At 37.3% G+C, this 25,905-nt stretch overlaps 1 protein-coding gene across 1 annotated transcript in view; it reads left to right on the top strand.

The window, feature by feature from the left end:
* Ubr3 (ubiquitin protein ligase E3 component n-recognin 3) overlaps positions 1-25,905 on the top strand; it is a 145,627-nt gene that overhangs the window by 69,505 nt on the left and 50,217 nt on the right. Inside the window, exons 14-23 of the mRNA XM_051184512.1 lie at positions 64-192; positions 801-853; positions 955-1,088; positions 1,428-1,512; positions 3,353-3,495; positions 6,744-6,840; positions 14,211-14,352; positions 17,835-17,939; positions 18,926-19,099; positions 21,199-21,659. Of these exons, the coding sequence (XP_051040469.1) occupies positions 64-192; positions 801-853; positions 955-1,088; positions 1,428-1,512; positions 3,353-3,495; positions 6,744-6,840; positions 14,211-14,352; positions 17,835-17,939; positions 18,926-19,099; positions 21,199-21,659 (1,523 nt within the window). The remainder of the gene's footprint in view (positions 1-63; positions 193-800; positions 854-954; positions 1,089-1,427; positions 1,513-3,352; positions 3,496-6,743; positions 6,841-14,210; positions 14,353-17,834; positions 17,940-18,925; positions 19,100-21,198; positions 21,660-25,905) is intronic.

Below are 25,905 nucleotides of genomic sequence, written 5' to 3'. Positions count from 1 at the left end.
GCTTCATTACAATATGATTTTATTGAATTGAGATGATAGATTTTCTAATTCACTCTTTATTAGGCCAGTCTTGCTGAAATTCACAGCAACATGTGGGTAAGAAATGGTCTGCAAATCAAAGGACAAGCCATGACCTATGTCCAGTCTCATTTCTGCAACTCCATGATTGATCCAGACATTTACTTATTACAGGTGAGCCAGCTAGATATCCAGATGTTGTGCTTTAGAATGCCTTGATGTGTCTGATATCTTAATTTACAGAGGTGACAGTGATGATGGGAGAAGTTAGTTTGTTGAGAAAAGAATGTTACTTAAATTTTCCAAAAGAAGAATGCTGTACCATATGGACCACAAGGAAAGCATCAAGTTTTAGTCAGAAGGCAGAAGCAGGAGCCAGGAGAAAGCCCAGGTCAAGCACCGTTTTGAGGGTTTCTGTAGGAAAGGCAAGATAGAATGGAGAAAAGAGTTTAAATAGTTCTGGCAGGCTTTGCAGCGTAGGGGCCACACCTACTTGTGCTGCATGCAGCCTGAGATTCACTGAGGCCTTGGGAAATACTATATCTGTATGTGACTTAGATGAAGTGGGTAATGCTTATGTGGGACTGAGTTCCTAAATGAATCTTCTGTTATGTTAAGGATTTCAGTATCCCCAGCTATCATTAATGTCTTTTACTAGTTCTTGATGCTTTCTCTGTTTTTGTGTGGCCCAAGGCTTGTAGAAGAAGATACAGAAAATATAAAAACATGACTAAGAAGCAACACTGAATGTGAGAAATAAAGCTTTCTTTGTGTTTTTAAAGGTCTGTGCTTCTAGACTTGACCCAGATTACTTTATATCATCTGTATTTGAAAGGTAAGCTTATGTTTACTAAGATAGGTATTAGGAAGTATCTGGAATTTAACTTAATTTTGTTTTATTCTCTAAAAATGTATTTGTGATGTTTCTTGTTATAGATTTAAGGTGGTGGACTTACTGACCATGGCCTCCCAGCACCACAATACAGTACTTGATGTGGAGCATGAGCGGTCGATGCTAGAGGGCGCGCTCACGTTCCTTGTGATTCTTTTGAGTCTTCGTTTACACTTAGGTAAACCATGAATCGATGTTAGCAACTGTTTCTTTCTCTTCTCCACTCCTCTGTTAGGATTTGGTTCATGGAAAAAGAAAAAGATGTGGGTATATTTAAACATACCTTTAAATTTTTGACATGTACAGTTAATACATGGTTTAGAATAATCTTTAGAAAATCCTTTGCTTATAGAAATTATAATATCAAGGCAGTGAAACTGCAGTTCAATTTGGGCCTAATAGTTTTAACTCTTTAACTTCAGGCATTTCACATTTTATAGAACATCATAATAAAATATGTGGCAAATTATTTACAGTCCATCTCGATATAAATTAATTCTATTTTTAATAATTTCAGGAATGTCTGATGATGAGATTCTCAGGGCAGAGATGGTAGCCCAGCTGTGTATGAATGACAGGACTCATAGCTCTTTGCTTGACCTCATATCCTTTAAAAATGTAATTTGTGCTCGTGGTAAAAATCATTCTTTCTGAAAACAATTATTTATTTATTTACTTACATTTATTTATTTTTGAGACACAGTTTCTCTGGGTAACAGCCCTTGCTGCCCTGGAACTCACTCTGTAGACCAGGCTTGCCTTGAACTCAGAGCTTCCCCTGTCTCTGCCTCTCAAGTGCTGGGATTAACGTCATGCACCACCACCTGGCAATAAAATTTTATGGATTAGAAATATCTCAAGTTTTAAAGATTTAAAAGGAAAACTTGAAATATGTGAAAAAGAAATGTCTCAATTGTTTGCTGAAGGATATCTTCTGGGAAGGTGGTATGTATTTGTCACCTCTTACTTTCTCTCGGGAAGATTTTCTTAGACTTCAGCTTGACCTCAGGACTGATAGTTCTGGACCCACAGGACCCCATCCTCTAAAAAAACAGCATTGGGGAGAGGAAGCTGGGCATTTTGTAGAGGAGACCTATGTCTTCTTTGTTTATGTAGCCAACCTGGGATGCACAGAGCCCAGAGAGTCCTTGTAACTATACTGTTGAGACATGTGGCATTGGGGAGACCTTGGTGGAAAGCTTCATGGAGGGTGAGAGACAAATAAACCATGCAGGCATAACTCATGTGGGAAGTTTTATTGGGGAAGGGAAGGGAGTAGGAGGAAGGGAGAGGGAGGGGAAGGGGAGGGGAAGGAGCAAGAGAGAGCTAGAGTGCTTCCTGCCTCCTCAGAGGAATAGCAGAAAGAGAAAGAGAGGAAGTAGGTCACTTAAAGGGACCTTTTGTGGTTGCATGAGTTAGGTGGGGGCAGGTTGGGAGAAATGAGGGAGTCAAGATTGCTTCCTGCTGCCATGGGCATTGTCAGCCATCTTTGGGGGAGCTGAGAAATCTGGGATGCTGCCCATGTCTTGGGATAGCTGCTCTTCAGGCTTTATGGAACTGTTTGGCATCTTCTTGGACCTGGCAAGATGCTGGCAGAGAAGAGGACAAGGTTAAATTTAGCAACAAAGTTTCTTAGGTCCTGGTGATTGAAGGGGGTGGTGGTGTCAGGACCAGGGAAAGGTGGGGAGGCTTAGGCTGCTTAGGTTCGGGTAATTGAGGGAAGGGTGAAGCTTACAGGAAGTCTCTGAGTTTGTGAAATATAGTTTGTACTGAAATTTACATTGTAGAAATGGCAGTATACTACCAGGGTTTTAAATATTCCAAAGATTTTTGTTAGAATTGAGCCTTAAGGATTTTCAAGTTTATGGATTATCCTCTACCTTCTGGAAGCATGGTCCTTGGTGTAGAATTGATTATTCAGGAGTAGGTTTTTTTGAGACAGGGTTTCTCTGTGTAACAGCACTGGCTGTCCTGGAATTTGCTCTTTAGACCAAGCTGCCTTGAATTCATAGAGATCAGCTTTCCTCTGCCTCTGTAGTGCTGGTATTAAATGTGTGTGCCACTGCCCTGCTCTTTCTGGGTTTCTGAAGGAGGGTGCAGCATGCTTACTTATGCATTGATGAAAATGGATATAATTAAAGTTGTTTTCCTCTCAGTTAATGGAGTTTGATGAATTTTTTTTTTCTTTTGGGTGGAGGAGGGAATATACTTGGGACTACTTCATTGTAAAGTTTATTAACTGACTCCTAGATTTAAATTATTAGAAAAGACATCACAGTAAAAAGTTAATACTGACCTAATTATGTGGCCCTCTTGTGGCCAACTTTATACACTAAGGCTAGTCATTTTCTATTTTGGTAAAATGAATTAAGAAATGAATAACTTGCAGACTTTAAAGCTTGCTCTAGTCATTAATATTGTTTTTTCTTGACACATACATCATATCCCAGAAAATCCCAACCCCAAAAGTGGCATTATTCCTGGAAGTTACAGCTTTGAGTCAGTTTTATCTGCTGTAGCTGATTTTAAGGCTCCTGTTTTTGAACCTGGAGGCTCTATGCAGCAAGGCATGTATACTCCCAAAGGTATGTATACAGATGAAATTGTATTCTTTCTTGTGTACACTGAAAGAAAATATTTGCTTGTTTGTGTATTTATTTATTTAGGGTGTATGTGTAGGTGTGCATATTCGTGGGGCTAGAGGTCAACTTTGAATGTATTGTTCATTCCTCAGATCCCATCCACCTTGTTCTTGCAACAGTCCCTTTCACTGAAACTGGAACTCACTTAATAGGCTAATTGTTGGCCAGAGAGCCCCAGAGATTTGCCTCCCTCCACCTCCTCAGCTCTGGGATTATATGGGTTCTTGGATGGGACTCAGATCCTTGTACTCTAAAAACAAGTGCTTTAATGACTTTACTCCTAAAATACTTATCTTTTATTAATTCAGTTTTGGTGTTGTTCTGCTAGATTTCTCATAAATTTATGTTTTTCTAAGTAAACAGTTCTATTCTGTTTAAGAGACAGAGGCTGGTGAGTCAAGGCCAGCCTAATCCACATATCTAGTTCCAGGATAACCAGGGCTACATAATAACGAGACCCTGTCTCAAGCACCAATAGAAAGTATTTATGTTACACTGTGGCCTTCTAAAATGACTAAATTACAAAATCAGCTATGACTAGGAACCCTTAGTTCATTCTGTAAGTGACCACTAACCATAAATAAACCATAAATTATAAAAAGAAAAAAAAAAGGTATCTTTCTTGAGTCCATTTGAAGCAGTTTTCATTTATTTTGTTGAATTCTTTTTCTGTATTATTTTGTTTTGGAGCCTATCCTGGAACTTGCTCTGTAGACCAGGCTGGCCTCGAATTCACAGAGCTCCACCTGCCTCTGCCTCCCAAGTACTGGGATTAAAGGTGTGTACCACCAACATCCAGCTTGTTGAATTCTTTGTAAAGACAAGGTATTACTATGTAACCTTGGCTGACCTGGAACTTACTGTGTTTACCAGATTGGTCTCAGATTCACAGAGATCTACTTACTCTGTCTCCCATGTGCTGGATTTAGAGGTGTTTCCCACCATGCCAAACTCAGCATCTAATTTTTAATCTGAGACAGTTTAAATTCTGTATAGGATGCTGATGGCTTTACAGCATAATATGTTTACATTCACAGAAGGCTTTTCCTAAGGATTTGATTGGCAAGAGTGAGAAATAGGTGAAATTTTGATTGGTAGAGAGGTCTTGATAGAAAATTTTCACAGTAAAAATTTGAAGGGTTTGAAGTTTGTGCTTCTTGATCTCTTCAGGATTATTTTCTAGAGGAAAGTCCAGTATGCATTTGAAGTTACATATAACATGTACTGCATTTATTTAGCAAAGGACAGAAGAAGTACCTTATTTGTGATTTCCTGTGGCATTCATAATTAGAAGGAATAATCCAGAGTCTGGGTGGAGTATGATCCTATTAAAGGGAAATTGGAGTGTGTCTTTATTATGAACTTAGGAGTGGAGAGGTGTTCTTGTACCATACAGTGCTTTGCAAAGTATACCAGGCTCACCTTTAGGCCTTGCTCCAAATAGTCACCCCAGGCCTCATTCGCTCTTGACTCTCATCAGGATCTTCCTGGGTAAAATTTGGGAGCTGCTTGATAAGCAAGCTTGTGGATGGTTGTTGTGCACAGGAAAGTTCAAGGTAGTCTAGGGACTATAGTCAACAGTTTCCTGTGCTAGAAATTGAAATAAGCTTAAATTCTGTCTGTGTTTGCAATTGTTAAGGATTTTGCTATTGAGCTTGAGAGCAGAAAAATCATTTAATCTATGAAAGAGACAGTTACTAAAATTATTCTTAAGTCATATTTTAGTATTTCATTTATTTTCAATTTAAGACTTTTTGAAATTGAAATATAATTACAAATTTCTCCCTTTCCTTTCCTCTTTTTAGCCCCACTCACATTCCCCCTTTTTTTGCTCTCATTCAGATTCATGGCCTCTTATTCTTAATTGTTACACACATGCACACACGCACACACGCACACACATACGGCTTAGTCTACAGTGTTACTAGTATATGTGATTTCAGGATTGATCAGCTTTTTTTTTTTTTTTTTTTTTTTTGAGGTAGGATCTCACTACGTAACCCTGGTCTAGAACTTCCTATGTAGATCAGGCTGGCCTCAAACCCATGTAGATCATCTATCTGCCTCTGCCTCATGAATGCTATGATTAAAGGTGTGAACCACCACTACATGTGACATATTTTTTATTATTATTGTTTACTTTTATTTTTGGTTTTTTTGAGACAGAGTTTTTCTTTGTGGTCCTAGCTGTCCTAGAACTCACTGTGTAGACCTGTCTGGCCTTGAAGTCAGGGATATCCATCTGCCTCCTGAGTGCTGGGATTAAAGGCGTGTGCCTGGCTTGTGACATAATTTTAAAATTATTATAAAAATTTATGAGTGTTTGCCTGCCATGTATATAAATGTGTGCCAGGTGTGTGCAGGTGCCCTCGGAGGTCAGAAAAGGGCATGTGATCTTCTGGAACTAGAGTTGTAAGTGTCTATGAGCCGTCATGTGGGTGCTGGGAATTGAACCCCAGGCCCTCTGGAGGAGCTGACTGCATTTTTAACATCTGAGCCATCTTTCCATCTCCTCTGGCCACCTTTCAGACGTTTGTCCTATCTAATTATCATCTGTAAGGTTACATACTTAGGGTTTTAATGTTTTTACCCCCCAGTGGGTTAATTTTTTAAATGTCACTTTATCCTAACATTACTATTATTAATGAGGCTATGAGTTTTATTTGTATGTATAGTTGCACATTAAATCTGAATATTACATAATGAAAATAAAGTATAAGTATTTAAAGAAAATGGTATACATACACTTAAAACCATCCTGTGCATCACTGATTATACAATACAGTACATGGGATGGGATAGTGACTGAATTGTAGAGAACAGAAGGAGAGTGATGATTAATTTTTAGTTGAGGGCAGAAAACAACAATTTATAAAGGGACCTTGCAAATCAGATGATCAGTTCATTTTTAATTTTGTTTTTATAATTTGCAGTTGAATCGTTTAAAAGATATTTTCTTTTTCTAATATGTATCCTTCCCAAGAAATAAGAAAAAATACTTAACTCCAACAGATTATGTTTTTTAACTTAGTAAAAGTAATTACGGTATCAAGATCTTTTTAAGGTGGATTAATTAAATTTAACTTCCAATGCTTGAATTTAAAATGTTGTTGATTACTATAATAAGTAATTTGAGGTTGGCGTATTCTTGAGAAGTCAGATTTCTGTTTCTGCTTCCTTTTGTCTAATAGCTGAAGTCTGGGATCAGGAGTTTGACCCCGTCATGGTCATTCTTCGAACGGTTTACCGCAGAGATGTGCAGTCTGCAATGGACAGATATACAGCATTGTAAGTCTGATAAGTTGATGTCATTATGGAATAATTTTGTGTTTATAGAAAAGTTTCCATTATAACACATGGAATAGCCTCAATAAAATATATTTAATCTAAGAGAAAATACCATCTAAAGGTATTTTAAAAAACAATTGAGCTGAGATTTATTTTCTTAAAATCTTTATAAAAGTTTGTTGTAAAGTTGGATGTAGTAGGTCATGCCTGTAATGCCAGCACTCTAGAAAGATCTTGAGTTTGAGGCCAGCTTGGGCTGTACAGTGAGAATTTGTTCCCAAAACAAAACAACAAACAAACAAACAAAATTTGATATTGACGTGATTAAATACATTTTATAAAACATGATTTCTAAGTTAAAAAAGAAAATTTGAAGTTTGATTTTGTGTTGCTTTCCTTTTGAATCAGTAAAGAAGGCATAGATATAAAAATAAAATAGTGTGCTATCAGAGATGATGAATATCTACAGAAAGTGTAAAAATATTGCTGTGCTTGACAGTTGAGAAAATAGTCAAAGTAAAATGAATTTTACTTATTTATATGCAAAAAATATTGTATAACATTGATTAAAAAAAAAATTGCCGGGGTGGTAGCGGTAGCACATGCCTGTAAGCTCAGCTCTTGGAAGGCAGATGCAGATGGATCTCTGAGTTTTGAGGCCAGCCTGGTCTATAGACTGAGTTTCTGGACAGCCAGGGCTACACAGAAACCCTATGTCTTGAAAAGCGAAAAGCAAAGCAAAGCAAAGCAAAACAAAACAGACAAACAAAAAAAACCCAAAAAGACCCAAGTTAGCTGGGTGGTGGTGGTTTGGTTGTGGACTTGCATCTTTACTCCCTGCACTCAGAAGGCAAAGGCAGGTGGATCTCTGTGAGTTAGATGTCATGTTGGTCTACAGAGTGAGTTCCAGGACAGCCAGGGGCTACACAGATAAACCCTGTGTTGAAAAAATAAAATTAGTTTTGAGGAAGTCTTTATTCAGATAATATTGAAATAATTGTTAATGTATAATTATTGATGTTAAATGTAACTGAACCTTTCCTTCTACCAAGGTTTTTAAATACTAGATAAATGTTCACTTTAGTCTCCATCATAGACAATACTTGAAACAAGCAAACTTACCCCAAACAAAACAAAATTCCTGAAACAACAAAAACCAAAGTCAACTCAGCCATCAACATCTTTTTGCCTTTCTCTCTCTCTCTGTCTGTTTACTTGGGCCACCTCCTTTTGCATATTTTGTCATTTTGTTCCAATTTTTGCTTCTAGGTATTTATTTACTTATCTTAGCTCCTTGAGGGAAGAAGTTTTTGCTTCTGTATTTCTTACACATCTCAGGATCTATGGCAGCTCAATACTGTCTCCTAGTAGGCTCTCACCTAGTATTTGTTAGATTAGTAAAATTAAATAGTTCATGTTGGAAAATTGGAACATGACAGGCATGGTTGCACACATCTTAATCCTATTATTCAGGAGGCTGAGGCGGGCAGATCTCTGTAAGTTTAAGGCCAGCCTGGTCTCCATAGCCATTTCAAGGACAGCCATGACTGTATGAGATTCTTTCTCAAAGAACAAGCAAACCCAATCAAAAAAGGAAGAAAAAAAAATTTGAAAGATAAGCTGGGTGGTGGTGGTGGTGGTAGTAGTGGTACGCACGTTTAATCACAGTACTTGGGAGGTAGAGGCAGGCAGGTTTCTCTGAGTTCAAGGCCAGCATGGTCTACAGAGTGAGTTCCAGGACAGCAGGACTATTACACAGAGAATTCCTGTCTAGAAAAGCAAGCAAACAAACAAACCAGATGCAAAATTGATGAGAGGAAACGTTTGCTTGGAAACTCTTCAGTTGACTTTTTAATACTGTTGTTTTAAGTTGTTATGACTTTTTCTGTGATTATGTGTTTGTCATTTTAAATATATAAGAAGTAAGGATACAGTAAATTTAACAGTCTCTATTATTTTGTAACTAATAAAAATTTATACTATGATTGGGCTGAAAAAGATTAAAGCTTTGAAAGACCTATTATTTCACATAGGGGCTCAGCGGTTAAAAGCATTGGCTATTGCTCTTCCAGAGGATCTGGGTTCAATTTTCAGCACCCGCATGGCAGCTCACAACTTTCTGTAATTCCTGTTCCAGGGGATCTGACATCCTCATACAGACATGCAGACAAGATACCAATGCACAAAAAATAAGAATAAGTAAATCATTAAACATTTCACATAAACAGCTTGGAAGGGGCATATTTTATTTTATAGTATGTATCTGTTGTCACATGCCAGGCACTGTGATAGGAAAATAGTTGACTCTACTTTTTCACTCTCTTTTGAGACAGGGTCTTACTATGTAGAACAAGCTGGCCTCAAATTCAGAGATCCTTTGTCTCCAGAGTGCTGGGGTTAAAGAATGCATCACTATGCCAACTTTTCATATAATTCTGAGTAGTTTCTTTCTTTTTTTCTTAGAGCAGAAATTCTCAACTAGGTACACATTCTTGTCTCCTAGGGAGTTTGGCTTTCCCTAAAGACTGGTAGAGTTGCTGCTGACCCCTGATCCATACAACCTGATTATCTTGACTCTGGTGTCATGGTTACCAGTGCAGAGAAAACTGTTGACACAAACTGACTTAGAACTTTTCTTGGAAGAATAAAGTGTCTTCTAATCAATATTCTGTTTAGATCTAAGTAATTTTTTATTGATAACTACCTCATACAATTACATAAAATTACCTCTCCAAAGCTGTTTTTAAACAATTATTTTCTACTTTCCTATTTTATTCTTTGTTTTTCCACATTCCTCCATTTGTCTTTTAGGTGGGTGTCCACCCCACTCCCCCTTGAGTGTGCTCCCCATGTGAATGTGTGGATATGCTCACCCATGTAGGCATATCTGGAGAACTTAGAACTGTTTTGTTGCCCATTGAGCCCCTGGGATGTGCTTGTCTCTGCCCCATAGTGCTGAAGTTGCAAGAATGTACCACCACTCCTGGCTTTTACGTGGGTTTATAGGATCCCATTGACCATCTTGTGATGTGGTCATAGAATTTGATGCTGTGTTAATGGTGTTTATTTTAACCCCCTCTTCCCTCCAGTATCTCTTACCCCTGAGATATGTTGCCTATTGTTCCATCTCTAGCTTCCAGGCATTCCTCAGTTTCTGATAATTCTGGGTGTGTGTAGCTAGGTTTGTTAAAAAGCCTCGTGTCTGGTTGTTTAGGTTAGCCTTCTCAGAGAAGTAGCTTCAAATACTGTTCCAGAGGTAATGGCTTTGACCTCGTTAGTCTTTGAACCAAATGGGAGGAAGACAAGATGTGGTGGTTTAAAAGAAAATGGCCCCCAAAGGGAGTGGCACTGTTAGGAGGTGTGGCCTTGTTGGAGGAAGTGTGTCACTGGAGGGCAGGCTTTGAGGTCTCCTTTGCTCAAGCTTCCCTCAGTGTGACAGTCAATTGACTTCCTGATGCCTCTGACTTAAGATGAAGGACTCTCAGTTCCCGCACCATGTCTGCCTTTATGCCACCATGCTCCCCTCCATGATGATAATGGACTGGACCTCTGAAACTAAGCAAGCCTCTTCAATTAAATGTTTTCATCTATCTGTAAGAGTTGCCATGGTGATGTCTCTACACAGCAGTAAAAACCCAAACTAAGACACAAGGCTTAGTGGCTTTGAATCAAATTCAAATAATGACTGTTATGAGTAGGTTTTTCTGTCGCCAGTCCCAATGAGTTGTTTTTCCGCTGGCCTGTAGCTACTGCCGCACCAACTCCAAATAACACACTGAGACTCTGTATTAGATATAATGCTGTTGGCCACTTACTAATTTCTTATAGGCTAGCTCTGTCTTAATTATTAACCCATTTCTATTAACATAAGTACTTCCAGGTGGTCTTATCTTCTCTCTCCATGTCCACCATCTTGGATCTCCTCCCTACTCCTTCCTTTCCCCTCCTTGTCTCCTAGTTCTGCCTATCTTGCTTTCCTGTTGGCCAACAGTGCTTTATTCATTAACCAATACGAGAAACATATTTACAGAATGACATCTCCCAACAAATGAATTTAATATTGTGTATTCCTATCTTTTACTGTGCTTTGTGTTTTACCCTCAGTAGAAAGGAATCCTTCTAGCAGAATGAGGGACAATTTTCATCTTTATTTATTTTAGCTTTTATTGCCTCACTGACAGCATCATTGTGTATTTAAATTTTCTAATTAACAATTTATTATATATGTGTGTATGATATCTTTGTATCAATGAGTGCATGCCATGAAGTGTGGAGGTCAGAGGACAACTTTGTAAATTGGTTCTCTCTTTCTACCTTTACGTGGGATATAGGGATGGAACTCAGGTCACTAGACCTATGTGGCAATGCTTTTACTCAACCATCTTGTCAGCCTCTACTTTACAAAAATTATTTTGCTTTTAGCTATGTGTATGTGTGGGGGTATTGTGCACTTGGGAGATGTTGAATCCCCTAGAGCTGGAGTTACAGGTAGTTTTGAAAGCCTGAAGTGGTGCTGGGAATCAAACTCTGGTACCATTAGCTGCTGGGCCCTCTTTCCAGCTACTCTTAATCTGTTTCTTAAAGACTGTTTTGGGTAGATTTTAAGAATTGTTTTACTTAATTTTTAAAAATATTTATTTTTATTGTATGTTTGTGAGTGTTTGCCTGCATGTATATTAGTGCACTTCATGTATGCCTGGTTTCTGTGAAGGCCAGGAGAGGCTGCTGCATCTCCTGGTAAGCTACCATGTAGGTGCTATAAATTGACCTCAGGTCAAATGCAAGAGCAGCCAGTGCACTTGAGTGCAGGTGCCTTTGGAGGCACGAAGAGGGTGTCACGTCCACTGGAGCTCAGGCAGTTGTAAGCCCCTGGACAAGGGTGCTGGTAATCAAACTCTCTATAAGAGCAGTACTTACCCTTAAACATTGTGCTGTCTCTCCAGCCTCCCTTTGTTGACTCTGAAAGATTCTCTATATATTTTTAATACTAGTCTTTCAGATACATGATTTGCAGTTATTACTTACTCTCTTGTGAATTGATTTTCCACTTAGTTGAGAGGTATTTTTTGTTTTGTACCAGGTTTTAAAGTTTTGAAGAGTTCTACTGTTTTCCCTTTGCTCCTGAGGTTTCCTTTTAATGTCATAATTGCTGCTTGATCCATGGTTACAAAGACTTAAACCTCTGTATGTATGTGTGTTGAGGTACACATTAGAATGTATGGAAGTCAGAAAGCAACCTTGTGTAGTTGGTTTTGTTCTTCTGCCTTCACTTGGGGTCCATCCAGACTCTGGCCTTCAGATTTGACAATAAGTAGCTTTACCTGCTGAGCCATTACTGGACCCAGAACTAACTTGATTTTTCTTCTTTCTTTTCTTCCCCTTTTTTTCTATTCCATTTTCTTTCCTTTTTATCATCATCTCTTTTCAACTAGGTTTTTTTTTTTTTTATCTTTTCTTGCATGTCTAATTTTCATTTTTAAAAAGTTACTCATTTTTAAGATCATAAATTTCCTTCCAAGTATTGTTTGGTTTTTAGTTCACATTTTAAAAATTTTTATTTTTTATACTTTAAATTCTAAATATTTTCTGTTATGATTTTTAACAAACCTTTGATTTTTTTTTTAATTTAACAGTATTTAAAAATGTCTGCATGTGTATAGTTTTGGACTTTCTACTTAAGTTTGTTTTAGTTTTATTTATTATATGACAAGTGACTATAGTCTATATATTGGTTCAGTAATTTTTGAAATTTGCTGTCTGATGTTTAGCCTTTTTTTAAACTTAAATTTAAATTCTTAATCATTATTTGTCTTACTACCTTAAAAACAGGTCTCTCACTGAACTGGAAGCTATTGGTTTTAGCTAGGCTGGACTTGATGAGGATCCCTGAGGGTACCCCTTTTCCACTCCCCAGTGCTTTGGTTACAGGCAGATACAGCCATGTCTGACTCTTATGGGTACTGGGTATTCGACCTCAGCTCATCATGCTCCAAGGACAAACATGGTTTCTGAGGCTTATTCCTTAAACTAAATACATTAATTTAGTTTGAATGTGGGTACAGGCTGGTACATACCAGGTGCTACCCACCAAACCATCTTGCTCCCCACACCTCTGTTTCTTTCTTGCTTAAATACAGGGTTTCAGATAGCTTAAGCTGGCTTCAAACTCACCATATAGCTGAGGATGAGCTTGACCTTCTGATTCTCCTGCCTCCATCCTGAAAGTGCCTGGGGTCACTAGTGTGAGTCTGTGTGGCAGCTTTATGTGATATTGAGGGTAGAGCATGGCATCCTGCATCATTTAGCAACTTTTTATAAATCTTCTGAGTGCATTTTGTATAAGTGTATTAAGTGCACCTAATTGTCATGTGCTATGGCTCTGGGTTTATTAATAGTTTTGTTAAACTCTTCCTTTTTCTCCCGTGGACTCTGAGCAACAAGGGTCTGTCAACTTTTCTATGTAATTTTCTCAAATTTTGCCTATTGTGCTTTGAGCCTCTGATTATTTGCATGTAGGATTGTGATCACTGTCTTCCTGGGGTCCTCCTGTTCTTCTGTTTAGATACAGGTAAACATCTTAATTCTTGTGAGTTATTCTCATAAGATAAAAGACTTTCTAGGTCTCAGCAATAGAGGGATCTTACTTCCATGTCTGGGCTTTGTGTGAGTCCATCACCTTCTAAGCAGAGCACAGTAGACATACCACTCAAAAACTATATTTATTAAATTGCATGTGCACACACAGGCACACAGTGCCACAGGTGGTTGTGTGGAGGTCAGGGAACAACTTGTAGTTGTCCTTGCAGTTCTCCTACTGTGTGGGGTCAGCAGATTGAACTTTGGTCATTGGGCTTGGTGGCAAGTGCCTTTATCTAGTAAGCCATCTCACTAGCCTTCAAAGATTTTAAACCATCACCACAGTATCAGTGACTGTTTATAACCCTGCTTTTCCTGACTGCTACTACTACACTCTCTCTTCTAGCTCAGTGTGGGATCAGAATAGTATGCTTCTTTTCATCTGCTTTCCAGCCATTAGTAGTGGGCATGCTTTCACAGTCCCGATTCTGTCAAGTGTTAGGAGAGGGAGTTGCTTTGCTTAGTGCCTTACTATGTGTTCTTTTTGTTAGTATTTTTACATTAATTTTTCTGGTTTTTAACCTAGCTTTTTTGACTAATGTTTATTCAATAGAGAAGGAAAAAGTAATTGTGTAGTGAGTAAATATCTGGCGTTTAAAAACATTTATGATCAATTATTAATGTTTAGAAAATATGATAGAAATTGATGCCTGTAAATCAGTTTAAACCATAGTTTAGTTTAAATTTGGGTCTGTCATGCACTTTTTGTTTTTGTTTTTGTTTTATTTCTACAGTTTAAAACAGAGTGGAAAATTCCCCAGCAATCCCTGGCCTCCTTATAAGAAAAGAACATCACTCCACCCCAGCTATAAAGGTCTCATGAGACTTCTGCACTGTAAAACTTTACACATTGTGTTATTCACTCTTCTTTACAAGGTATAGTATATATTTGATTAGAATTACCTAGGTTGTGATTTATTTTCATAATTCAAATCAAAATGCTAAATGATATTTATATGAAAGCACCACTTATAGAGCAAAGTGTTTATAATTTTTTTAATATGTGAGGATGTTATGATTACATGTTTTTAAATTTCAAATTGAAAATTATGAAGCAGTTATACTTCTCTGTGGAAAAGACTGGAGTATTTGTTATAGTTTCTATAGAATGAGAAGTATTGTGGCTATAGGAATTATACAGTCGACTAAGGGACCAAATAGCCAGTGAGCCTCCTGCAGGACAAACAGTGCTGCGTGAAGCAGTGACTTCACTATAGAGTGCTTTTTCTCTGCTTTTTATCCCTTGTAGGAACTTGATGAAGAAGAGTTCTTCAGAAACTTGAAAGAGCTTCCATTTTCCTGTTACCTAGAACTTGTTTCATTTTGGGGATGTTCTGTCACAAAACTGACTTATCTCATTGTGTTCTAAATGTTGCATAAAATAGAGAGAGGAAGGAAGGAGAGGGAGGGAGATGGGGAGAGAATGTGTAAATATGTGTGCACACACATACATATATGTATACTTTGGGATTTTTAATGATTTAAACTGTGTAAGAGGTGAAAGAATAGTGCTCAAATAAATAAGCATCTATAAAATAATAGGCATAGGTATTACATAATTAGAAATAAATAAAATATTTTTCTTCCTTCTTCATTTAAAAAATTAAAAAAAAACTAAGCATATTCTGTATATAGATCTCTATCGACCATTTACAGATAATTTTTAATTATTTAAGAAAGCATCCATTGATTATTAAGTAGAACTCTTAGTACTAGTGTTAGCCACATAATGAAATAGTACTTTTAGCTTTTTGGCTAAGATTTTAGACCAGTGCCTTCAAAAATGCTTTGAAAGTTTCATTTTTACCATTTATCAAAAATTATTTGGAAAAAATGATTTAAGGCACCCCTTTCTCCATTGAAATATATAGACTATGTTTTTATATTGGAAACAGTTTTTATTGATTTTTGTAGGCAAATGTAGTTTGTAGGGTTCCCCAGAGCCAGGCTTCCCTCTGTTACTGAATGCATACCACAGACAGTTAATGTGTCAGTAAGTTCTGTGTTATGCTCAGCTTTTAATGAGAGAGTGGAGTTTTAGAGGTTAGATAACTGGCTTATATGATGATCTGAGTACTGTTTCCAATAATAATTATGAATTCATGAAGGAAGCCTTACTGAAAATCTCTTTCAAGTTACTCTTTTTCAACTTTTAAAATTTGTTTAATCTAGAAGAGTTTTTATGAGAGATGAAAGATCAATGTTTTGGTTGTTTTAACTCTTGTGACCAATTTTTGAATTTGAAATTTGTTTATGGTAGCTTTTCTGATGCCCTCTAATTGCTGAGTACTATTGAGTCAATGTCACAGAAGTCACTTGCAGCCAGCCACCTTCATTTCTTGCCATGAGTGATACTAAAGAGCATGGTGACATTTCCCAGAATACGCCTTCCACTTTTTTGTTCAGGATCTTTAGTTTTTGTTTTTCTCAGATAAATCTGTAATACCACTGGATTTCAATTCAAAATTTTTCTGGCTTTAGATAGTAATGCTTTATTATTGGGAGAAGACAGAAATGGCCAGCATTGGCCTGGGTGGCTGAGAGCTGATTGCAAGTGCTGCTTAGACAACTGAGTATGGTGTGAGCCTTGGTTTCCCTCCATGATGTGGTGGGCTAGAAAGGGTGACCTCAAGGAGCTCCTTCCTTCAGGCCCCTCTTTGGGCTCTTTCTAGTCCTAACACTCTTGGCACCGCCTGCCTACTGTTAGTTGGATACCAGTTGCTAGGTACTGATCTAAGCAAAAATGGCAGATACTAAGTGAAGCCAGCCTCAGATAATTCTGAACTTCATTTTTGTCTTTAGATGTGGGAAAACTAAGGCCAAAGATTGTTGCTGCAGATCAAGTGGGTGTAAAAAGACTTAAGAGTGAGGTTTTACAAGAGAAAATGGAGACACCATTCTAGTTGTCAGATAGGAAATCAGTCAGTGAACATTTGTGTTCTGTAGTTACAAAGAAATGGTTTTTCCCTTTCCTCTCCTCTGAACTGTTCCAGTGAAGCTCAGCTCAGCTTAGCTTACAATCCTTTTCAGATGACAGGGCCCCTTCCCTGCTGTTTCCTTTCTTCACATGCCTATTTATAATGAGGGCAAATGATAGCTGCTATGCCACCTTGTTCTGTAGTAGTTTAGGTATCTTCCAAACCACTCTGAAATCCTGTATGAGATCAGTGAGCCTCGAGTTGTATGATTGATCTATGTATAAGGTAAAGCTCATTGCATTTTTCTTTTTTCCATTCTTTTTTTTTAAATAATAAAAGATAATTTATTTAAATTAAACAATTTTGCTCACACAACAGTGTCAAGATGAGACATGTAATAGCAAAATGTATTTGCAAAGAGCATATTTGATAAAAGAATGTTATCCACAGGAAACATGAAGTTCTTATCACTGAACAGTAAAGAAACAAAAAACATTATTAGTGAGTAGACCAACGACCCTAATAGAAGAGCACATGCATATGGAACATATAAATGTGGGAGAGATTCTCATCATATGTCTCCCAGAAATACAATTTAAAGCAATAATGGAGAAGGGCCCCAAGGCCTCATCCTTGGTGGAGGAGCTATTGGCAGTGGATGGCTGCTGAGAGAGAGGCACTGTCCTTTCAGGAGTGATTACCGGGTGAAATGACAGCAGCGATGTCCAGTAGTAGCTTCCTTTTTACATCCTTACCACATAAACCACACATTGGCTTACACATTCATATAGACACACATAACAGAGGCCCTAATGTTTCATATTGTGTTCCAGCTGTTTGCCAACTCCACTTGCATTTAGAGGAGTGATCCTGGTTAAGTAACTCACTTATTTGGCACCCCTGTCTTCACGAGGGTATCAGAAGATTAGGATGTTCTTGGTAACTTATTTTATATTTATATTAGTGACTTTTGTGGATTTTTCAGTATGGTGCTCTTTAGGAAGTCTTCAAACTGTATTCCAGATACTCCATAATATTTCTATGTAGGGGCTGGAGAGACAGCGCAGTGGTTAAGAGCACGCCCTGCTTTTGCAGAGGATCTGAGCTCAGTTTCCAGCATCCTCATTGTACAGCTCATAACTACCTAGAACTCCAGCCTTGGGTGATTCAATATATGATTCTGGCCTATGAGAATACCTGCCATTAGATGCACAAACACCCCATACACATAATTAAAAAGTAAATTAACAAAAGTTCTATATAATCTTCAAAGGAAACCTAGTGTTTTCTCTTAGTTTGTATTTTCACTAAGATTTGCATTTATATTTCTGCTAATTATCTGATTATGTCTTTTGTTTGTAATAGAATGTTTTTTTGTCTTTAATTGCAATATGTATTGTGAAAAAGTTAATTATGAGGTGTTGTCTTCTTTTTTTAAAGATTCTGATGGATCATCAAAATCTATCTGAACATGTGCTGTGCATGGTGTTGTATCTGATTGAATTAGGTCTTGAGAACTCTGCTGAGGATGACTCTGAGGAAGAGGTAAGCACTGCCTGTGTCTTAGAACATTTAAGAGGAAGCATCCCCTCTGTCTTCAGGCAGTTGTTTCCAAGGAGGGTAATTTAGATTTGTTTGTTTGTTTTGTCTTTTTTTGGGGGGGGGTTGTTTTTTGTGACAGGGTTTCTCTGTGTAGCCCTGGCTGTCCTGGAGCTTGCTCTGTAGATCAGGCTGGACTCAAACTCACAGAGATCTGCTTGGTTGTGCTGTGACTAAAGGCATGCGCTGCCACCACCTGGCTAAAATTACCTTATTTTTTTATGTATATGATGGGTGTTTCCCTGCATAGTTACCTGTGCATCACTTGTATGCAGTGCCTGTGGAAGCCAGAAGAGGGCATCAGATTTCCCCAGAACTGTAGTTACAGCAGATGGTTGTGATATGCTGAGGAGTGTTGGGAATTGAACCTAAGTTTTCTGGGAGAGCAGATGGTGCTCTAAACCTGAGATCTCTTCATCTTCTGGTTTTGTACTCTTAGTTCTTAAATTTGAAGAACTGACAAGGAGGTCCTATTCATTTAGTGTGTGTGTATGTGTGTGTGTGTGTGTGTGTGTGTGAACCCTGATGGCACACCCTGGTGCACATGTGCAGGTGGAGGACAGCTTGCAGGAATTGGTCTTTCCATCTACTCTGTGGCACCTGGGGTTTAACTCAGCCTGTAAGGCTTGGCAGACAGTATACCAGCTGAGCCCAAAAAGGCTGTATTCTTAAAATACATATGGCCCTTTGAAGCTTTTCTTTACACAGAACTACATTATGTGTGGAACTATTGAAATGGAAGCTTTATCATTCAAATGAAAAACATTAAAAAGATGTGTATGTATTTTTGGTATTATGGTGAGAACACCAATTATGAGTAAGTAGTCATGAGTTAAAACTTCATGTATTTTAGACTTGAAGTGACAAACTTCTGGTGTGTGCGCATTCATTCATCCAACATCCTTTCCTTTATTTGTTTATTTATGTCTTAGGTATCAATGGGTGGACCAGAACGCTGTCATGACAGTTGGTTCCCTGGATGTAACTTGGTAGCAAACATGCGACACTTTATAAATTACGTTAGAGTGAGAGTCCCAGAGACTGCTCCTGAGTTGAAAAGGGACTCACTTGCCGGCACCAGCGCTGATGGTTTGGGCTCTTTTCAAGTAAGTTTAAAAGTGAGGGAGATGGAAAGGGAAAGGTTTACATTATGCTGAGATATTGCTTAGATAACCTATGGTATTCAGAAGAAAATGTGGTTAGGGGAGCTTTAAGTTGTCATTTACTTCCTGATATGTCTAAGTATTGTTGCCTTAACCAGTCTTTTTCCTTTAACCTGCTAGAATTCCCGACGGCCTAAAGTTCTTCAAAGAGAGGTAGTTGTGTATGATACTTGTATTAACTACCAACCTGACTAATTGGAAATGGGGGGGGGGAGAAACCACACTGAAGTATTTGTGTGTATATGTGTATGATTAATATGATTAAATTTAAAACATTTTTCGAATTTAATGTTTTTTTTTGCTTTTAATAGTTATTTATTTTAAAATAAATTCATGTTATTGACAAAAAATGCAGAGTGGTTAGTAGCAGTTTTTTTTTTTTTTTTTAAATTGTGTTATAAGTATTCTGGACCAGTTACAGTGGCTCATTTGGATCTGCTTACATTAGCATGGCTGTTATTTTACTAACGTCTAAAAAAATGACTAGACTTATCTCCTAAATCAAAATAAATGCTGCTGGCAGCACGGCCATTACATCTTTTTCATTTTCTTTTTGGTGTTTGTGGCAATTAACTGATGAAAGAGACCCATAAATACTTGTATTCTGTATATTGTGTTTTGGGACGCATTGTGAAAAGCAGCTCTTTGCATGAAGCTTAATTAATCTTTAAAAATAAAATGAGAAGTGGGTCTGGAGAAAAGACTCAGAAGTTAAGAGCAATGGTGTCCCTTCTAGGGTACCTGGGTTCAATTCCTAACACCCACATGGCTGCATACAAATTCTAGTCTGTGATGCACAGACACACATGTGGCCAAAGCACCCATATACATAAATAAATTATTAAAAAGGGAAAGTATTAAAATGACATGCCAAATAATTAGGTAGTTGTATTTCATGTGAGTGTTAAGAGAAAGATAACTGAATTATTATTATTATTATTATTATTATTATTATTATTATTATTATTATTATTATTATTTTTGGTAGTCAGGTCTGTTTGTTAGTATCTTCCTTGCTTTTGACAACATGTTTTTTATTGTGAACACTATAAAGGGTTTTAATTAAAAACTTGGAACCTCTATCCAAGGCTCTTTTGCTTCTAATGTTACAGAGTACTTTAAACATCTTGAATGTTATTGTATATTGTAATTTGACTTACAAAGTGTACTTTTATGTTCATTTTAGAAAACGAATGAAATCAACTAAGCCAGCTGATATCTTAATTAAAAGATGATTTCTTAGAGGCCTGATGTGTTTCCTTTAGAAAAAAGGCTGTTCAGGAGACAAATTATTGAGGAGAACACTTGACTAAAAATCATATATTTAAATAACATACGGTGATATGCAGTTTGAAGCAAATTAATTTATTCCTTTATCCTTACATTTCAGTTTTATAACTTGAAGTTTTTGTAATTTTCAAACCTTTGAAGTTCCTCAAAAGTCTAATTAATTTTCACCTCAGATTTATTGTCTTAAAAAAATGAAGAAAGCCAGATAGAGATGGCTTAATTTCAGCACTCAGGAGGCAGAGTTTGAGGTCAACCTGGTCTACAAAGTGAGTTCCAGGACAGCCAGTGCTACACAGAGAAACCCTGTCTCAAAAAACAAAAAACAAAAAAAAATTTTTTTCCCTATGGGAAAGCTATAGCAGACTTTCAGAAGTTAATAAAGAGTATATGTAGTTTCTTGATAAGTGGTGTATAATACAGTAGCTTCCCTTACATTGAGAAGGTTAGTTTATGTTTTTTGTTTGTTTTTGATAGTATGACTACAGGTATGGCATAAGCTTGTTTGTTTTGTGGAAGATAGTAGGCTCAGGTGGTTACAGAGAGGTGGCTATGGTGACCTTCTCTTCCTCACCGCAGTCCCTGTAAGTGGATCTGTATCTATTTGAGGGAGAAGTGAAAGAAACAGGCTTATCTGTTGGAGAGATCTTTGGATGAAACTTTAAGCATTCCCTTTGGAAAAATCCAAAAATATATTTTAGAATTGGCATTGAGTAACCTCCTGGTTTTTCTATGTTTCTTATCTTTGCTGGCAGAACTCTGGTACAGCTCAGGTTTTCAGCTTAGTAGCAGAGCGTAGAAAGAAGTTTCAAGAGATCATCAATCGAAGCAACAGTGAGGCTCATCAGATGGCTCGGTCCAAGATGTCAAGTAAATGGTCAGCCCCTGGCTCAGCTCCCCAGTTAACCACAGCCATTTTGGAAATCAAGGAAAGCATATTGTCTTTGCTGATCAAACTTCACCACAAACTCTCAGGAAAACAAAACTCATACTATCCTCCGTGGTTTGATGACATAGAAGTTTTAATACAACCAGAGATTCCTAAATACAATCATGGGGATGGTATAACTGCAGTAGAAAGAATTTTGCTAAAAGCTGCAATGCAAAGCAGAATGAACAAGCGCATCATTGAAGAGATATGCAGAAAAGTGACCCCTCCCGTGCCACCCAAAAAAATCACTGCAGCAGAGAAGAAAACTCTGGACAAGGAGGAAAGGTATTTTTATTTTTTAAAACGTATGGTACAGTTGACGATTTGGGTTTTTCTGTTTTTCAGTCATTAAATCATAGCTACTTACTTTGTAAGGAAACAATTGAACATAGCCAGTGCTTATGTGTTTGGTATGCAGTTCTTTGGGAGTAAAAAGGTGAGTGTTGCTGGTCCCAATGTTAAATTAATTACTATTGAAAGCTGGAAGATTCTTCAGAAACATTGCTAATACCATTATTGCTGTAGTACCTCAGAAGTCTCTTGCTGTTAAAAAAAAAAAAAAATGGCCTAACAACTTCAAATAAAAGAAGAAGTATTTTAGATATGTCTTTGTAAAGAACATTTATTTATTTTGTGTGTCTGCGTGCATATGTGCATGTCAACACATATGTCATGGTGCACATGTGGAGGTCACAGGACAACTTTTGGGTGTCCTCTTTTCTCATCTTGTGGGTCCTGGGGATTGAACTCAGGTCATCAGGCTTAGTTGCAAATGTTTTTCCTGCTGAGCGTCTCAGCTGAAGTGAATCAAAGTTTATTTGGTTAGGACTATTTTGTAACTATTGTTAATAATAGGTATGATATTAGAAGACATAGTTTAGATGCTATTTCTACAAAAGTCTTTATAATTAATAATGCTATAAGAACTGAGGATATAGTTCAGTGGTAGGGCTCATGCCTGACATCCAGGAGGTGCTGAGCTTAAGCCCCAGCACTGCAAAATGGCTCAAAAGTAAGTTTATAAACTGTCTTGTCTTTGTCATGAAACTTAATCCAAAACAGAAGAAATAAGTAAGACATTCAGCAAGATTAAATTGATCTCAATCCCTTAACTGTCTGTTGTAGAATTAGTTCCAAATGTTCATCAATGACATCACTACTAAAAGGAGTCTACTTTTTCTTTTTTGTTTTCCTGTGTATGTGTGTGTTGTATGTGGTATGTAGTAGTCATTTTTAACATTTATTTTCACATGGATTGAGCCGTTCTGCATTGCTCTCGGAGTGCTTTGAGCATCCATACAATAATTTTATTTATATCCCTTAGTGACAACATTTCTTCTTGGAGGATACACTTAAATGTTCGTGAGCCTTTCTATTGTTAAAGTGATCTTAAATGTAGAAATGGTTTAAGGACAGTCCCAGGAACTTGCTGAAGGTTTCAGAGTAAGTTGCTGGTGTGCTGCCCTCCACACTGGGATACTTTAGTGTGTAGTTCCTAGAGGCAAAGGCTGTTTCTTATATAATCACAACAGAACTACAAGATTAAGGAGTTGGCCTTGTATTTAAGTGTGATTATATTATCAAGATCCCATGTTTAAACAGTTGTTCAAAGTTCCTCATCAAAGAAATTCCCAGTCTAGAATTGCTTGTTGAATTGAGTTGTTGTATCTTGTTGGTTTCTTCAAGGCGGAACAGTTTTCCCCATCTTTCCATTATTTTCCTATCTCGCCTGGCAGGAGCGTCAGTGAGATGATGCCGCTGCTTCCACCAGGTCGCTTGGCTTCCGTTTGGTTTGTTAGTGGTGTTTACAGTTGACTGTTGGCTAGAGGCTTGTTTTCCAGACTTCTGCACAGTCTGTTTACCTTACTCCTTTGTAATTAGTACATTAGTGATACTTTGAGATTCTGTAATTTCCTATTTATCTCCTTTGAAGGTACTGTTCATTTCTTTTTATTAGTCATGGATTCATGAAGTACCTGTTTTAGTTTATGTTACCATCTACCTGATGTGTTCAGTATTCATTCTGATGATCAAATATTTTAGGTTTAGCCACTAAGAGTTCCTTAATGCTAGGATCTTTGTCCCTTTTGATTGGTTCTTATCAGTTGTTGAACATACTCCTCTTTGTAGGCAGAGAGATCTTCCAGGCTTATCTTGTGATTGAAGCTAGTAATTTCCCATGGAGTTCTAGTTACTTTCATTAGAGAATAGGATTTAGAAACTATAACCTTTATAATTTTTTTCTAATAAAATATAGCTATTTTCAGGTCCTCTTAGTGGATGGAACTGGAAAAATGTTTCTCTTTCTCTCTCTGTGTGTGTGTGTCCTTTTTTTTTTTTTTTTTGCATTAGGGGCTGAAGAAAGAGAAAACATTATTATTATTTTTTTTACCTGTCCTTATATATTCAAAACTATGTGTTTATTTGTTTTTTAATGTGCATTATTGTTTTGCCTGCATGTGTCTGTTGAGGGTGTCTGATCCCCTGGTACTGGAGTTACGGACAGTTGTGAGCTGCCACGTGGGTGCTGGGAATTGAACTTAGGCCCTCTGGAAGAGCAGCCAGTGCTTTTAACTGCTGAACCATCTCTCCAGCCTAAGTTCTCTCTTTTACTTACAATTTTAAGGTGATATTGTCAGAGTCATTCTAGCCTTTTATATGTCTTATTCCTCAATGAAAAATATTTAGTAACATGCATATTATTTTTAAAGTTGTTTTTATGCATATAACCAATTTCTTGTACTCTAACCATAAAAATACCCTTTTGTGCTAGGCTGCTGAATTCTGGCAGCAGGAGCCTCCCTTCATGTTCAGGGATGGGCGGGCAGAGTTGTTTGTTTGTTTGTTTGTTTATTTATTTATTTATTTATTTAGATGATCAGTGTCATCCAGAATTAAGTTTGATAACTGAGATGAATGATTAACCCAGATAATACTTGGATTAAATATTTGGCTTAAAATAAATATTTGACTCAAATTAAATATTTGGCTAAAAAACAATGCAAAAAATATAGTTACAAAACAACAAAGCACGTTTTCTTATGTAGTTCTTAATTTATCTATGAAGTAAATAAAAATCTTTTGGACATTATTGGCAAAATGTGCCAAAAGTCCTTTCAAGTGCCTTGGTCCTTTTTCTGTGGGTGTTCTTGATTTGATGGGGACATGTTTGAGGAACCTCAAATTGTTATGAGTAGTCCATCTTCCCAGAGCCATATGTTAGATCTTTGCATCATTTCAGATTAACAGTAAACTGCTTTTAGGCTTCCATGGAAATGACTACACATGATCTCAATTTAACATAATGTATGACTTCACAGTGCTCAGCTGTAGATTGGTATTAGAAGGAAGTGTGCAGTATATTGTGTTGCTGTGAGCTTTGTTTCACATGCTTTGATCAGTTTCTGTTTATGTTCTCACAAACTTAAACAATTGTCTGTCTTGATCAATAAACAACTTACCTTTTTAACCTTTTTCTTCCTTTTCCTCCTTGACAAAATTATTATTTTAACTTTCTTTAGGAGAAGTAAACCTTATGATATAGTACTGTTTCTGTAATATAACCAGGGGAAGCCCGTGTCATTACACGTTTATTTGTATTTTTGTATTCATATGTACAGCCCTACTTTATTTAATTTCTTATTGATTGCAACCAGTCTTAAAATATTCTCTGTAACTGGATAAATGATAAAAGAATTATGAATTAATCCAAAGGAATAATTATACTTGGATTTAGAATGTTTTTTATTCTTTGATTAACTTCAGGACTTACATTCTTTTACTTTGTACAAAATAATCTAAACTAGAAATGCTCCTTAGAAGAAGCTAAGAAATTCACTGCTTCTGCTCATGCAACGGCAGCAGTAAGTGGTTAGTCTTGTCTTTCAAACTTTATATGTAAGCATCATAGCCCTTTATAGAACCTGTTTACTGTCCCTTGCTAACAGGGATGTTCTTGTTCTTGCTGCCTTCTGACATATACTGTTCGACATCCAGTTTTTCCCTTCCTCCCTTTCCCCTTCCTTCCCTTCCTTCCTCTCTCTTTCCCTATTATTGAAAATAGATTCTTTTCTCATGTAGTATATCTTGATTGTACTTTACCCTCCCTCTACTATTCCCAGTTCTTCCCCATCTTCCCTCCCCTGCAGAACCACTCCCTTCCTGTCTTGCTAGAAAGGAACAGGTTTCTAAGAGATAACAACCAAATGTGACACAATATAAGATGAAGCCAAAACTGTCATATCGAAGTCGGTCATGGCAACCAACAGGGAGAAAAGAGGCCTAAGAGCAGGCACAATAATCGGAGAACCATTTGTTCTCACAGTCAGGTGTCTCATAAAAGTGCTAAGCTAAAGCCGGGCATTGGTGGCGCACGCCTTTAGTCCCAGCACTCAGGAGGCAGAGGCAGGTGGATCTCTGTGAATTCGAGGCCAGTCTGGTCTACAGAGCTAGTTCCAGGACAGGCTCCAAAGCAATACAGAGAAACCCTGTCTAGGAAAACAAAACAAAACAAAACAAAACAAAACAACAA

This window comes from Phodopus roborovskii, unplaced genomic scaffold (genome assembly GCF_943737965.1).
Source record: "Phodopus roborovskii unplaced genomic scaffold, PHOROB, whole genome shotgun sequence".
Taxonomy (NCBI): Eukaryota; Metazoa; Chordata; class Mammalia; order Rodentia; family Cricetidae; genus Phodopus; species Phodopus roborovskii.
Note: the sequence above shows the minus strand (reverse complement) of the source record. Positions and strands in the feature narration are given on the sequence as shown.